This window comes from Chiloscyllium plagiosum, unplaced genomic scaffold (genome assembly GCF_037043375.1).
Source record: "Chiloscyllium plagiosum isolate Xiang-an unplaced genomic scaffold, Cpla_swu_hap1 HiC_scaffold_17, whole genome shotgun sequence".
NCBI lineage: Eukaryota > Metazoa > Chordata > Chondrichthyes > Orectolobiformes > Hemiscylliidae > Chiloscyllium > Chiloscyllium plagiosum.
In genome coordinates, this window is record NW_028270155.1 from 75,956,088 (window position 1) to 75,970,680 (window position 14,593).

General features: G+C 42.3%; 1 protein-coding gene across 1 annotated transcript in view; it reads left to right on the forward strand.

Moving 5' to 3' along the window:
• The window catches only part of hydin (HYDIN axonemal central pair apparatus protein), a 905,740-nt gene that overhangs the window by 566,036 nt on the left and 325,111 nt on the right, over positions 1-14,593 (forward strand). The window contains exon 32 of the mRNA XM_043707374.2: positions 3,191-3,327. Coding sequence (XP_043563309.2) covers positions 3,191-3,327 — 137 coding nt within the window. The remainder of the gene's footprint in view (positions 1-3,190; positions 3,328-14,593) is intronic.

Here is a 14,593-nt window from a genome sequence, read left to right on the forward strand (position 1 = left end):
TTCATCACCATAATTAATATTATTGACATGCCAATTTATTTGTTTCTTGACCCAAGATTAGATCAAGGACCAACTAACAGATGAAAAGTATCCTTTATACCTATTTGCATATTTTGTAGCAAGTGACTTGATGGCTGTGGTCTTCTCCTGTCACTGGCTAAGGCAGGTTCTTTACTATTTCACCTGCTGCACTGGAATAGTCTGTTCAGCACGAGGTAGCAGTCACCTAGGAGACAACCCAGCCTGTATTATATGGCCTTCTCTGATCCTGCCCTTCCTCCTAATGGAGGAACAAATGAACACGGATGACCAGTGAGAAAAACTTGATTTTATTTCCCCAAGTTAATGGTTCCTAAATTTCTTAATTGAGGGACTCCTTTTCATATGGATTAGTGATCTAGGACCTCAAAAGTGGATGATAATTCCATATAATACACAAAACATTGCATGAAAGAAATAATCCCTTTTCCAAATTGTTAAACATTTTGATGAATTTGAGGATTAATTCTCTGATCTATAGAGTAAAGACTTAAATGGGAACATTTACATATATTTTACAGGCTATGAAAAACATTTGGTTGTGTTTAATACCAAAAACTAATAAATGTTGCTGAAGTATGACGTTGACAGTAAGAGGTGAGATTTATCCAGAACTGAGACTGAAACCAAATAGGCTGGAAAGGACAATCAGATGTATTTCCAGAGAAGAGAGCACTATACTGACACTAAAATGATTCAGTCTGTACACAGAAATTATTCAAAGAATTGTTTGCACTTCTGTGAGTAAAAATTGGACGCAAGAACATTTCAAACTTGTGTTGCCCTGATGACATAGTGCCACTTGCAGAATCAAAAGCAAACCTTCAAACTATTGTCAGTCAAGTCAAATCTAAGACTGTAAATATGGACTAAGAATAAACATGCAAAGACAGAAACAATGATATTTAGGAGGAGTACATGAAAAGAAACTGAAGATTGAAATAGACAGTGTCACACAGGAAAAGGTTTGTCAATTCAGGACAAATGGTAACAAAAGATGGTTGATCTGATGCCATGTTAGAAGAAGAGTAGGAATAACCAAAAGTAATTTTGCAAAGCTGAGGAATCTGTTAATAAAAAGAAAACTCAAAGTCCGAGCAAGGCAATAACTCCTATTCTGCCACTTTCCTGTATTCCACTGAAACTTGGACAATAAGGAAAGAGCTCTGTGAGGAAATTGAGACCTTTGAATGTGAATGCTAAGACATCTGCCAAAAATCCCATGTGCAGCTTAATTGGATCCCAATCCAGATGGTGAATTATGAAAGTGAGCTGAAATCCATTTTTGACAGTCAGTTTATTTATTTACAGAATGCAGGATTATTTATGTCTAACATCTGCCTTCCAAAACCCCAAAGTCTTTACTCTCTTTGAAAATGTAAAATGTAATCAGATGAAGAAACAGTCAAGGGAAGGGATATTGTAACATTATTGTAACAAAAAACAACATTAAAACAAACTTTTCCATTTAAAATGTTTCTGTGATGCGAGTGGAGGTGATAATGCATTCCAACTATCTTCTCAAACCAGCTCAGTCTTCCTTTCATATTGTTTTGATTGAATAAACTAAATAATGTGATTGACACCTCTTAAAGGGAAATGTAATAAAATGCAAAATGGATGCTCATGTGACATTGTGGTAGTGTACTTACCTCTGAACCAGGAGTCCTGGATTTAACTACAAGAGCAGGCAGGTGGGACTAGTTTAGTTTGGAATTGTGTTTGGCATGGACCGGTTGGATCAACTGGTCTTTTTCCATGCTGTATGACTCTATAACCATAGGATTTTAAGTCTGCTTGTAACACCAGAAAAGCACCCTGCTCCAGGCAAAACATTTGCCCCTGATCTCAATATGTCCCAAAAGATTGATATCTGGAAAGAACCCTGTATTCTAACAACATTGTGTCAAATATAGAAAGGAGGTAGAGGGCTTGGAGACATGGTACAATGAGAACAACCTTCTCTCAAGGTTGGCAAAGCTAATGAATTGACCATTGACTTCAGAAATAAAGGAGGAGAACATGCTCCCATTTACTTTAACGGAATTGAGGTTGAGAGGGTAGAGAGCGTCAAGTTCCTCGGAGTGACCACAACTGACAGCCAATGCTGGACTTCCCACGTAGACGTGATGGTCAAGAAGACACAACAATGCCTGTTCTTCCTCAGGCGGCTCAGGAAATTTGGCATGGCCATGAGGACCCTCTCCAACTTCTACTGATGGGGCATTGAAAGCATACTCTCCACGTGCATAACAGCCTGGCATGGCAACTGCTCTGCCCAGGAATGTAAGTAACTACAGAATGTGGTGTGCACAGTCCAGACCATCACGGAAGCCAACCTTCTATCCATGGACTCCGTTTACATGGCTTGTTGCCATGGAAAGGCTGCCAACATCAAAAAAGACCCATCGCACCCCAGTCAGGCTCTCCTACAACCTCTTCCATTAGGCAGAAGGTACAGCAGCCTGAAAACAACACACACACATGTTGATCTCACTGAGCGCTCGCCCTGTGCAATGTAACTTGTACGCCTCTGTCTAAGTCGTTTTCCAAACTCTGATTTTTGCATGTTTGCTTACTATCTGTCTGTACTGCTCATAAACAAAACTTTTAACGATACTCCAGTACATGTGACAATAAAATCAATCCATCAATCAAAGTCAGTCAATTCCCAACTTAAAACTCCCTGTACCTTCATCAGCAATTATGCTGCATTTGAATTCTTGTGTTAAGGACCACAATTCACAGCCTCAACATGATTGGACTTTCTACGCCTAAACTAGTCATAACATCTTTGATCTTAAGAAATTTGCAGTTTGTAACATCTGTCCTCTCCTCTCTCTCTGCCTTCCTTGGACACATTTATATGAATGTGTCACCACTCTCCCCCCCACCCCCCACCCCCAATCAAAACCATTTTCCTAGTTTTGAATGCAGTAATGAACTCTACTTCTTCAAGGTTTTTGTCCTTTAAAAGCTGGATTGTTACTCACACCAGACTCTCACTCTCAGTTTCCACCCTGTCAGAACTTCAGAGTAAATGATAGAATCAGCCACACATATTCCATACTGAAAATGGTGGGTTATTGTTTATAATTTAAGAATAAGTAGTGTTACGTATGTATTACACCCATGATTTTTTATTTTGCAGATGTCATTTGCCAGAGTTTGTCCTGGATTTTGGCTTTGTAATCCTCAGCACTGTCAAGATACATGTTGTGAAGATTACAAACACAGGTTGTTTGCCAGTATCGTTTTACACTGATCGACATGCTCTTAAAAAAACAGGTAAGGCAGCTGTTATACTTGGAAAGGTCAAGGTTCACAGCTAACTATGCATTTGATGTGCAGAAAATACAATCTAAACTTTAAACTTATTTTTCCACACCATTTATAGATGCTGAAATTATTAAAGTGTTGTTATTGAGATGGATATTTATTCAGTAGTGCCTGTGGCTATATATTCAATGGGACACAGATATCTGAGGGAACCTGAGAACCTTATTTGCCACAAAATTACATTCAATGTGAATGAATGGGAGTCTCTTCCATAAAGTTGAGTCATATCATAGTGTTTCCAACTGCTGCTCACATAAGCCTTTGTGTTTTGCTTCTTTTGTCCTACCCAGAGGTACACTGATCATTCTTTGCATGATCTTCTGATATCAGCCCCAGATTTGACCACAAATTCAAATATATAAACGAAGAGCAAAAGTAAACCAATCAACACTTCATGCGTGCTCCATCATTCAATAAGGACAACACCCTCTCAAACCTGGTGAAAGTGAAGACCGGCAGATGCTGGAGATTAGAGTCGAGAGTGTGATGCTGGAAAAGCACAGCAGGTCAGGCAGCATTTGAGGAGCAGAAAAATCAACGTTTTGGACAAAAGCCCTTAATCAGGAGTGATCCGTCGATTTTCTTGCTTCTTGGATGCTGCCTGACCTGCTGTGTTTTTCCAACACCACACTCTCTACCCTCTCAAACTTGCAGAGTTCAATATATCGAGTTGCAGAGATGCTTTTCCTTCAGCACCTAGTCCACTAAATGGGATCAACTAATTACAGGTTACTTGCTGATTGATTTATTCTGGTTGTTACCATGATTACTGTAGTTCTTTCAAGTCACAAAAAGTAATAGCATGGAGTGTTATGAAAGGTAGTTGCTGAGTTCAAGGTTCTTGCACAAACATGTGGTTTCTGAAGATGGATATACCTGTAGTTATTAATAAGCATGGAAGAGAGAGTGAACAGAGGTCACATAGAGCAAGACAAGCTGCTGGAAGAGGGATGAGGAAATAGGGAAGAAAACTTCTTAACAGAAGACTGTACCCTCCCAGTATGTTCTAGGAGCTGTTCACCGACCTGAACATGGCAAAGAACAATGGTTGATATCTCCATTTCACGATGCATGATCTTACTGAAACCTACCACTTACAACTGAACAACTGTCACCTCAAGGCTGGGAACACCCTGCCAGTAGCTGTGAAGGTGATTGGCCCAGTGAAATGGATGTGGCTAATCAAAAAAGATATGCCCAATCAGTAGGTTATAGAGTGGGGTTAAATGGAATTCTGCCGCTGCCTGCAGATGGCACACTGCGCTGCATTGAATATCCTGTTTTGAACTGCTACATCCATTCTGAATCTATCCTATTTAGTACTGTGGTATTGCCATATAATATGAACGTGTGTTTGCTCAATATGGAATAGTACCTTGTCCCATAAGGACTGTATGGTGGCCATGTAATCAGTATTATGATGGATAGTAATATCCGTGACATAAATTGTTGAGGATAAGGTGAATTAGGGTTTCTTTTCTGTAAAGAGAAACAAAGAATAGTGGATGAGGGAGACGTAAAACAGGAAGTGCTGGAGAAATTCAGCAGGTCTGACAGCATCTGTAGGAAGAAAATCAGAGTTAACATTTCAAATCCAGTGAACCTTCTCTCGTGTGTGTATGTGTGTGTGAGAGATAGAGAGAGCAAAGCTAATATGGCAGACTAGACTGAATGAAGTGTAGGTTAGCTTGGGCTTTCACAGGTGTCATGGAAGGTGTCATAGAAATGTAGTAGAGTCAACCAGCATAGAACCAGGCCCTTTGGCCCACCGTCTGTATGCTGACCAACAAGCACCAAACTACTCTAACCCCATTTACCTGGACTTGGTCCATTGCCCACTATGCCCTAGCATTTTAAATGCTCATCTAGATGCTTTGTAAATGTTGCAACAGTTCCTTCCTCTACCACCCTCTCAGGCAGCATATTTCATATTTCTACCATCCTCTGTGTCAAATTTTCTTTCCTTGGATCTCCTCAAATCCACTTAGTCCTCACCTTAAACCACTGGTCTTAGACATGTCTGTCACGGGGAAGAGATTCTCATGATCTATGGGCGGCACGGTGGCACAGTGGTTAGCACTGCTGCCTCACAGCGCCAGAGACCCGGGTTCAATTCCCGCCTGTGTGGAGTTTGCACATTCTTCCCGTGTCTGCGTGGGTTTTCTCCGGTTTCCTCCCACAGTCCAAAAATGTGCAGGTTAGGTGAATTGGCCATGCTAAATTGCCCGTAGTGTTAGGTGAAGGGGTAAATGTAGGGGAAAGGGTCAGAGTGGGTTGCGCTTCAGCGGGTCGGTGTGGACTTGTTGGGCTGAAGGGTCTGTTTCCACACTGTAAGTAATCTAATCTGATCTATTCTTTCTGTATCGCTCATAACTTTGTATGTCTCAATCAGAGGCCCTGTCAGCCTCCACTGCTCTAAAGGAAACAAACCCAGTCTATCCAGGTCTGTCTCCATAACTGAGACATTTCATCACAGGCACCTTCCTACTGAATCTCCTCTGCCTTTTCGTCAGTATTCACTCAGGAACAGGACATTGTTGTCGATGTGAATACTCAGTCACAATTAAGTAGAATGGATGGCTTTGAGGTATGTAGAGAAGAGGTGTTGAAAATTCTGGAAAGGGTGAAAATAGATAAGTCCCCTGGGCCTGATGGCATTTATCCTAGGATTCTCTGGGAAGCAAGGGAGGAGATTGCAGAGCCATTGGCCTTGATTTTTATGTCCTCGTTGTCTACAGGAATAGTGCCAGAAGACTGGAGGCTAGCAAATGTAGTCCCCTTGTTCAAGAAGGGGAGTAGGGATAACCCTAGTAACTATAGGCCAGTGAGTCTCACTTCTGTTGTGGGCAAAATCTTAGAGAGAATTGTAAGGGATAGGATTTATGAACATCTGGATAGGAATAATGTGATCAAGGATAATCAGCATGGTTTTGTGAAGGGCAGGTCATGCCTCACAAACCTTATTGAATTCTTTGAGAAGGTGACTAAGGAGGTGGACGAGGGGAAAGCGGTAGATGTGGTGTATATGGATTTTAGTAAGACATTTGATAAGGTTCCCCATGGTAGACTACTGCAAAAAATACGGAGGTATGGCATTGAGGGTGAGTTGGAGATTTGGATTAGGAGTTGGCTGGCTGGAAGAAGACAGAGGGTAGTAGTTGATGGCAAAGGTTCATCTTGGAGTGCCGTCACCAGCGGTGTTCCGCAAGGATCTGTTTTGGGACCATTGCTGTTTGTCATTTTTATAAATGACCTGGAGGAGGGGTTAGAAGGTTGGGTGAGCAAGTTTGCGGATGATACGAAAGTCGGAGGAGTTGTAGACAGTGAGGGAAGGATGTGGCAGGTTACAGCGGGATATAGATAAGCTGCAGAACTGGGCAGAAAGGTGGCAAACGGAGTTCAATGTAGCTAAGTGTGAGGTGATTCACTTTGGTAAGAGTAACAAAAAGATGGGGTACTGGGCTAATGGTCGGATACTTGGTAGTGTGGATGAGCAGAGGGATCTTGGTGTCCATGTACACAGATCTTTGAAAGTTACCACCCAGGTAAATAGTGCGGTGAAGAAGGCATATGGCGTACTGGCTTTTATTGGTAGAGGAATTGAGTTCCAGAGTCCTGAGGTCATGTTGCAGTTGTATAAGACTCTGGTGCGGCCGCATCTGGAGTATTGTGTGCAGTTTTGGTCGCCATACTATAGGAAGGATGTGGAGGCACTGGAACGGGTGCAGAGAAGGTTTACCAGGATGTTGTCTGGTTTGGTAGGAAGATCGTATGAGGAAAGGCTGAGGCACTTGGGGTTGTTTTCATTGGAGAAAAGAAGGTTTAGGGGTGACTTGATAGAGGTGTACAAGATGATTAGGGGTTTAGATAGGGTCGACAGTGAGAATCTTTTTCCACGTATGGAGTCAGCTATTACAAGGGGGCATAGCTTTAAATTAAGGGGGGATACGTATAGGACAGATGTTAGGGGTAGGTTCTTTATTCAGCGAGTCGTGAGTTCATGGAATGCCCTGCCAGTAGCAGTGGTGGACTCTCCCTCATTATGGGCATTTAAGCGGGCATTGGATAGGCATATGGAGGATAGTGGGCTAGTGTAGGTTAGGTGGGCTTGGATCGGCGCAACATCGAGGGCCGAAGGGCCTGTACTGCGCTTTATACTTCTATGTTCTGTGCCCCCTCTCCAGTGCATTTTTGCGGAGAGCCATGAAGTACCTCCATGAATGTCTGCCACTGCTTGCTTACTGTAATTCCTGCTAATCTCTCCACCAGTTCACTTTAATCAATTCTATTCTTATTTCATTATAGTTCCCTTTATTTCAGTTCAACCTAGTTGATTCCAACCCAAATTTCTCACTCTTGAACTAAACATTAAATTCTTCTCACATTAAGATCACTACCTCGGAGGTCATCTTTTAAACTTGCCTCATTACCCACTACTGAGGTCCCTGGTTAGTTCCATGACATAGTACATTGGAAACTTTCCATGTTGCACTCAATGAATTCATTGTCATAGCTACACTTTCTAATCTGATTAACCAAATCAACCCAAACAGTAAAGTCATTCATAATTATTGTCCTTTTTAAAAAATGTACCTATTATTTGTCAATGTATAGCCTTTCCCACAGATTGGCTACTGGCTACTTCCTGATGAAGGGCTTATGCCCAAAATGTCGATTCCCCTGCTCCTCGAATGCTGCCTGACTGGCTGTGCTTTTCCAGCACCACGCTCTCGACTCAGATCTCCAGCATTTGTAGTCCTCATTTTCTCCTACTGTCTGGGGGTCTGTGCACTACTCCTAATAATCTGTTCTATCCTTCACTATTTTCCACCACTGCATCATCCAAGCCTAGACCATCTCACAATTGTCCTCATGTCATTTTTTACTAACAGTGCCACACCACCACCATTTCCATCTCTCCTTTCTCTCCAAAAGGTCAAATATCCCTGAATGCTAAGTTCTCAGTTTTGATTTCTTTGTAACCATATTCCCAAAATGGCTCTGAGATCATGTTCATTTACTTGATTTTTGTGTTTGATTCATATATTTTATTCTGAAAACTTTGTGCATTAAGATACAAAGCCTTTAACTTTGTTCTATTATTGGATTTCCTTAAACTTTTATGGTTCCTTGGTACAATATGACATTCACATGTTCTATCCCTTCCTTTTATTTTCAAGTAGCAATCAACTCCGTCACTAACCTGCAAGCATACCTTCTCCTTTATCTTTCATTGCATAATTTTTCGTACAACTGAACCCCTCTGCCTCAACTTCTTTTGCCGCCTTCGCCTCCAAGCTTACTTTCACAATCAGGACTCCCGCCCACCTTCCAAGGACCCCTTCGCCCACATCCAACACACTGCATCCACCTGGACACCCGCGCTGGCCTATCATCTGCCCTCGACCTCTTCATTTCCAACTGCCGCCGGGACATTAACCGCTTCAACCTGTCTACCCCCTCCCCCACTCCAACCTCTCACCTTCACAACGCGCAGCCCTCCAATCCTCTGCTCCAATCCCAACCTCACCATCAAGCCAGCAGATAAAGGAGGCGCAGTGGTAGTCTGGCGCACTGACCTCTACACCGCTGAAGCCAAACGCCAACTTGAGGACACCTCTTCCTACCTTCCCCTCGACCATGACCCCACCCCCCATCACCAAACCGTCATCTCCCAGACCATACAGAACCTCATCACCTCAGGAGATCTCCAACCCACAGCTTCCAACCTCATAGTCCGGAATCCCGCACTGCCCGATTCTACCTCCTTCCCAAGATCCACAAGCCTGACCACCCTGGCTGACCCATTGTCTCAGCATGCTCCTGCCCCACTGAACTCATCTCTACCTACCTCGACACTGTCCTATCCCCCTTAGTCCAGGAACTCCCCACATACGTTTGAGACACCACCCACGCCCTCCACCTACTCCAAGACTTCCGTTTCCCAGGCCCCCAATGCCTCATCTTCACCAATGATATCCAATCCCTCTACACCTCCATCCGCCATAACCAGGGCGTCCAAGCCCTCTGTTTTTTCCTCTCCCAACTTCCTCAACAGTACCTTCCACCAACACTCTCATTCGTTTGGCCGAACTGATCCTCACCCTTAACAATTTCTCCTTCGAATCCTCCCACTTCCTCCAGACCAAAGGGGTAGCCATGGGCACCCATATGGGCCCCAGCTATGCCTGCCTCTTTGTTGGCTATGTAGAACAGTCCATCTTCCGTAATTACACCGGTACCACTCCCCATCTCTTCCTCTGCTACATTGATGACTGCATTGGTGCCACCTTGTGCTCCCGCGAGGAAGTTGAGCAATTCATCAACTTCACCAACACATTCCACCCTGACCTTAAATTTACCTGGACAGCACAAATGCTAGGGAACCTTCCTGCTCAAGACAACTGGGACAAAGACCAAGAGAACCAAGGCTGGCCTTTTAACCAGTCTGCCTTGGTATTCGCCCACCCCGGATGTCTTGTGTCTGCTTCCAGAAGTCACTGGGCCAGACCCTCTCCCACCCAATCTCCGTGGAGCAAAGATTACATGTGATAGGGTCCTTGAAACCTCGATAAGGTTTGCTGAGCCAGGAAATTTTCCAGCTCAGTATTGAAATCCCAGCCTCAGCTTTTTATTGTGTGACTTGAACTCATCTGCATTTGTGGCAATCAAGGCTCAACGCTTAGTTTTTTGGAAGCTCAAACTGAGTGTCTGCGAGAGGAGAGACTGAAGCCTGGTATTCTGGTAACCACTGGTAATGTTTGAAGAGAAAAACTAAATGTCCCACATTCTCCAGTGTAATCTATTGTTCTGTGTTTGATTGACTTTTCATGATGACTTTCTCATTCAAGTCTGCCCTAATTCCTGGGACGTTATATGTGCATGGCAGGATGATGGATGAATGATGTAGTCCCATAATCAACATGTAATTTAGGAACACCAGAACATCTCAGTGGTTGAATAGAATTTAAAGCACAAAAGTAGGTAGTGGTCCAACTGATATCTGTCCTCTAAACAAGCCTCTCTCCCAGCTTATTATGTAACCCTATCAATATATCTTCTGTTTTTTTTGTCCCTCATACTTGACATTTCCTTAAATGAATCAATTGTTTCATCCGGTAACAAGTTCCACATTCTTACCACCCCTGGTTAAATGATTTTCATCTAAATTTCTTATTAATTTGTATGTGACTATTCCAATACCCCCCAATGCCCTTTTTTTTGATTAAGCTCCTATGAAATGACTTGAGATGTTTTAAGACATATGGGCATTGTATTTATAGGTGCGGGAACACCTCTCCAAGCTCATTCTGTAATGCAAAGAACCTCCTATAGTCAGTTAAATAATAATAATGCCTTTGGTGTAGAGAGCCAATGGTGGTTGTACAAAGTTCCCAGTTCATTCAGGTCTTTTGATCCTAATGATATCTAAACTATAAGACACTTTATTAGCTGTTAAAGGATATTCGAACCAGAATTAGCTGATTCTGAATTTGTTTAAAATCAAAACTCCCTGGAGTATAAATATCTGCTCATGCTGTCCAACACATGTAGTTTATCATTCATTTATTCTTCACCAAATCAGCACAACAATTGTATTCATTTTTAACCCTCTACACATTGCAAATAAGTTACAGTTTGGCCAATATGTCTGAATCTAGAATATGAGTCTTTACCCCAAATGTATTCTTGTTAAAATCTTGTTGGAGTCATTACAACTGGATGACCTATCCTTCATTTGCTGATACATAAAGTCATAGAGATGTCCAGCATGGAAACAGACCCTTCAGTCCAACTCGTTCATGCCGACCAGATATCCCAACCCAATCTAGTCCCACCTGCCAGCACCTGGCCCATATCCCTCCAAACCCTTCCTATTCATATACCCATCCAGATGCCTTTTAAATGTTGCAATTGTACCAGCCTCCACCACTTCGTCTGGCAGCTCATTCCATACATGCACCACCCTCTGAGTGAAAAAGGTGCCCCTTCGGTCTCTTATATCTTTCCCCTCTCACCCTAAACCTATGCCCTCCAGTTTTGGACTCCCCCACCCCTGGAAAAAAACTTGGTCTATTTATCCTATCCATGCCCTCATGATTTTATAGACGTGTATAGGGTCACCCCTCAGCCTCCGACACTCCAGGGAAAACAGCCCTAGCCTATTCAACCTCTCCCTATAGCTCATAATGCTTTAAACTAACTGGAGAAGTGGGGGTTTTGCACAATGGCTATTTGGATTACAATGCCAAGAGTGGGACAGAGTGTACAAACATAGAAAAACAGTGGTAAATAATATCAGAGAGGGAAAAAGTGGTAAAAAGGGCAAAATCAATTACTCTTCTCTTCAATGTATGTAGAATTTGGAGCAAAATAAATGCTTAAATACAGATTAAAGGCTGTGATCTTATAGCCATTATGGAGGTGGTAACAAGGAGATCAAAGCTGGGAACTAACTTTTCAGCAGTATATGATATTTTGAAATGACAGACAAGAAGGAAAGCATGATGGAGGTAGCATCATTAATACAAAATAATTTAGCGTGATAGAAAGAAATGATCTTGGAATGGCAGATACAGAATCTATATCAGTGAGATAGAAGTAAAACAAGGAAAAAATCCCAACTAGGAGTAGTCTATAGGCCTCCTAACAGTAGCTATGTGGTAGGCCAGATAATAAATCAATAGATAATGAGGACATGGACAAGAGGCAGTATATTAATCATGGTTGACTTTAATCTTCATGTAGATTCTTCTTATTCATTCATGAGACTTTAGTGGCTAGCATTTATTCCCTGTCCCTAGTTGCCCTTAAGATGGTGGTGAGCTGTATGCCACATGCTGTGAGTTGACCCACAATGCTCTTAGGGAGAGAATTCCAGGATTTTGACCCAGCGACTGTGAAGGGACAGCGATATATTTCCAAATCAGGATGGAAACTGGCTTGGAGGGGAATTGCAGGTGGTGGTGTTCCCATGTACTTGTTGCCCTTGTCCTTCTAGATGGATGTGGTCGAGCATTTGGAAGGTGCTGTCTAAAGATTTTTGAATAATTTTTGCAGTGCATCTTGTAGGTAGTACACACCACTGCTACCGAGTGTTGGAGGTAGAGGGAGTGGACGTTGGTACGTATAGTGTTAATCAAGCAGGTTGCTTTGTCCTGGATGGTGTCAAGCTTCTTGAGTGTTGTTGGAGCTGCACCCATCCAGGCAATTGGGGAGTATTCCATCACACTCCTGACTTGTGCTCTGTAGATGGTCGACAGGCTTTGGGGACTCAGGAGATTAGTTATTTGCCACAATATTCCTAGCCTCTGATATGCTCTGATATCCACTATGTTTATGTGATGAGTTCAGTTGAATTTCTGGTCAATGGTAGTCCCAAAGATGTTGACAGTGGGGGATTCAGTCTATTGATTGTCAAGGGGCAATGGTTAGATTGTCTTTTACTTGAGGTGGTTATTGCCTGGCATTTGTGCAGTGCGAATTTTTCTAGCCCCTTCTCAGCCCAAGCCAGTATCTCGTTGTATTTGAACATAGACTGCTTCAGTATCTGAGGAGTCGAGATTGGTACTGAACGTTGTTCAGTCATTAAGCAGTTGGAAAAGTCAGATTGACAGAGATAGCCACGAGGAAGAATTGAAAGGATTAAGAGGGCAAAAATAGAGTATATAAAAAAAAAGCTGTGGGGAGTGTACAGACTGATTGTAAATGTTTCTGGAGGGATGTGAAAAAAAAGATTAGTGAAAATAAATGTAGATCCATTATAGTTATAAATGGGGCAAGTTATAATGGGGAAGAAAGAGACGGCAAACTAATTTACTATATATTTTGGTTCTGTCTTCAAAAAGAAGACACAAGTAATGCTCCAAAAAATACTGAGTCTAGTGACAGGGAGGAACAACTAAAGGAAATCAGTATTAGTCAAGAAATGGTATTGCAGGAATTGATGTGATTAAAGGCTGGTACTGACCAATAATCTACATCCTAGAATACTTAAATGTGTGGCCTTAGATATAATACATGGATTGATAGTCATTTTTCAAGATTCTACAAACTCTGGAACAGTTCATAAGGTAAAAAATGACCCATCAATTGTCAACTTACATCATTTGATTTCAATACCTAGGATTGACTAAAATGGTTTCAAAAATGGCTAGGTTTCAACCCAAAAAACACAAAATACCCACATTGATCACCTATTGCGGTTGAACTAAGTTCATAAATCCGCAATAAACAAGACCTAGTCTGAACTGAATTTAACATTTCATCAGAAAGACTGAAGTCAGTCAGTCAGATCTGTATCTCCGTTTGAATTGCATATTTCTGGCAGTTTGATATATCATACAGTCATTGAGTCCTACAGCATGGAGACAGGCTGTATGGCCCAAACTGGTTCAGGCTGACCAAAATGTCCATCCACGGTAACCCCATTTCCCTGCATCTTTCTAACCTTTTCTATCTATGTATTTGTCCGAATGCCTTTTAAATATTGTTAGTGCACCTGCCTCAACCACTTCTGCTGGCAGCTCATTCCATATGCATACCACCCTCTGTGTAAAAACGTTGCCTCTCAAGTTCCCTTTTATTCTTTCCCTTTTAACCTTAAACTCAATTCCCCAACCCTGGGAAAAAGACTATCACCCTCTCCATGCCTGTCATGATATTACACACTTCTATAAGATACCCCCTCAGTCTCCTAAGCTCCAATGGAAAAAGCTCTAGCTTGTCCAACCTCTCCCTGTAACTCAGACCATTGAGTCCTGGCAACATCCTTGTAAATTTCTTCTGCACTCTTTCCAGTTGACTAGTATCCTTCCTATAGCAAGGTGACCAGAATTGAACTTAACACTCCAAGTGCAGCCTCACCAACGTCCTGTACAACTGCAACGTAACTTACCAGCTTCCTTGTTCAGTGCTCTGACTGATGAAGGCCAATGTGCCAAAAGCCTTCTTCACTGCCCTGTCTACCTGTGACTCCACTTTCAGAGAACCGTGCACCTGAACTCTTCAAAGTCCCTCTGTTTCACTACACTCCTTAATGCTCTACCATTCACCATGAAACTCCTACCTTGATTTGACTTTCCAAAATGCAATACCTCACACTTATCTATATTAAATTCCATTTGCCATTTCTTGGCTCAGTTCTCCAGCTGATCAAGGTCCTGCTGCAATTTCCAATATCCTTCTTCACTGTCCACGATACCAACTATTTTAA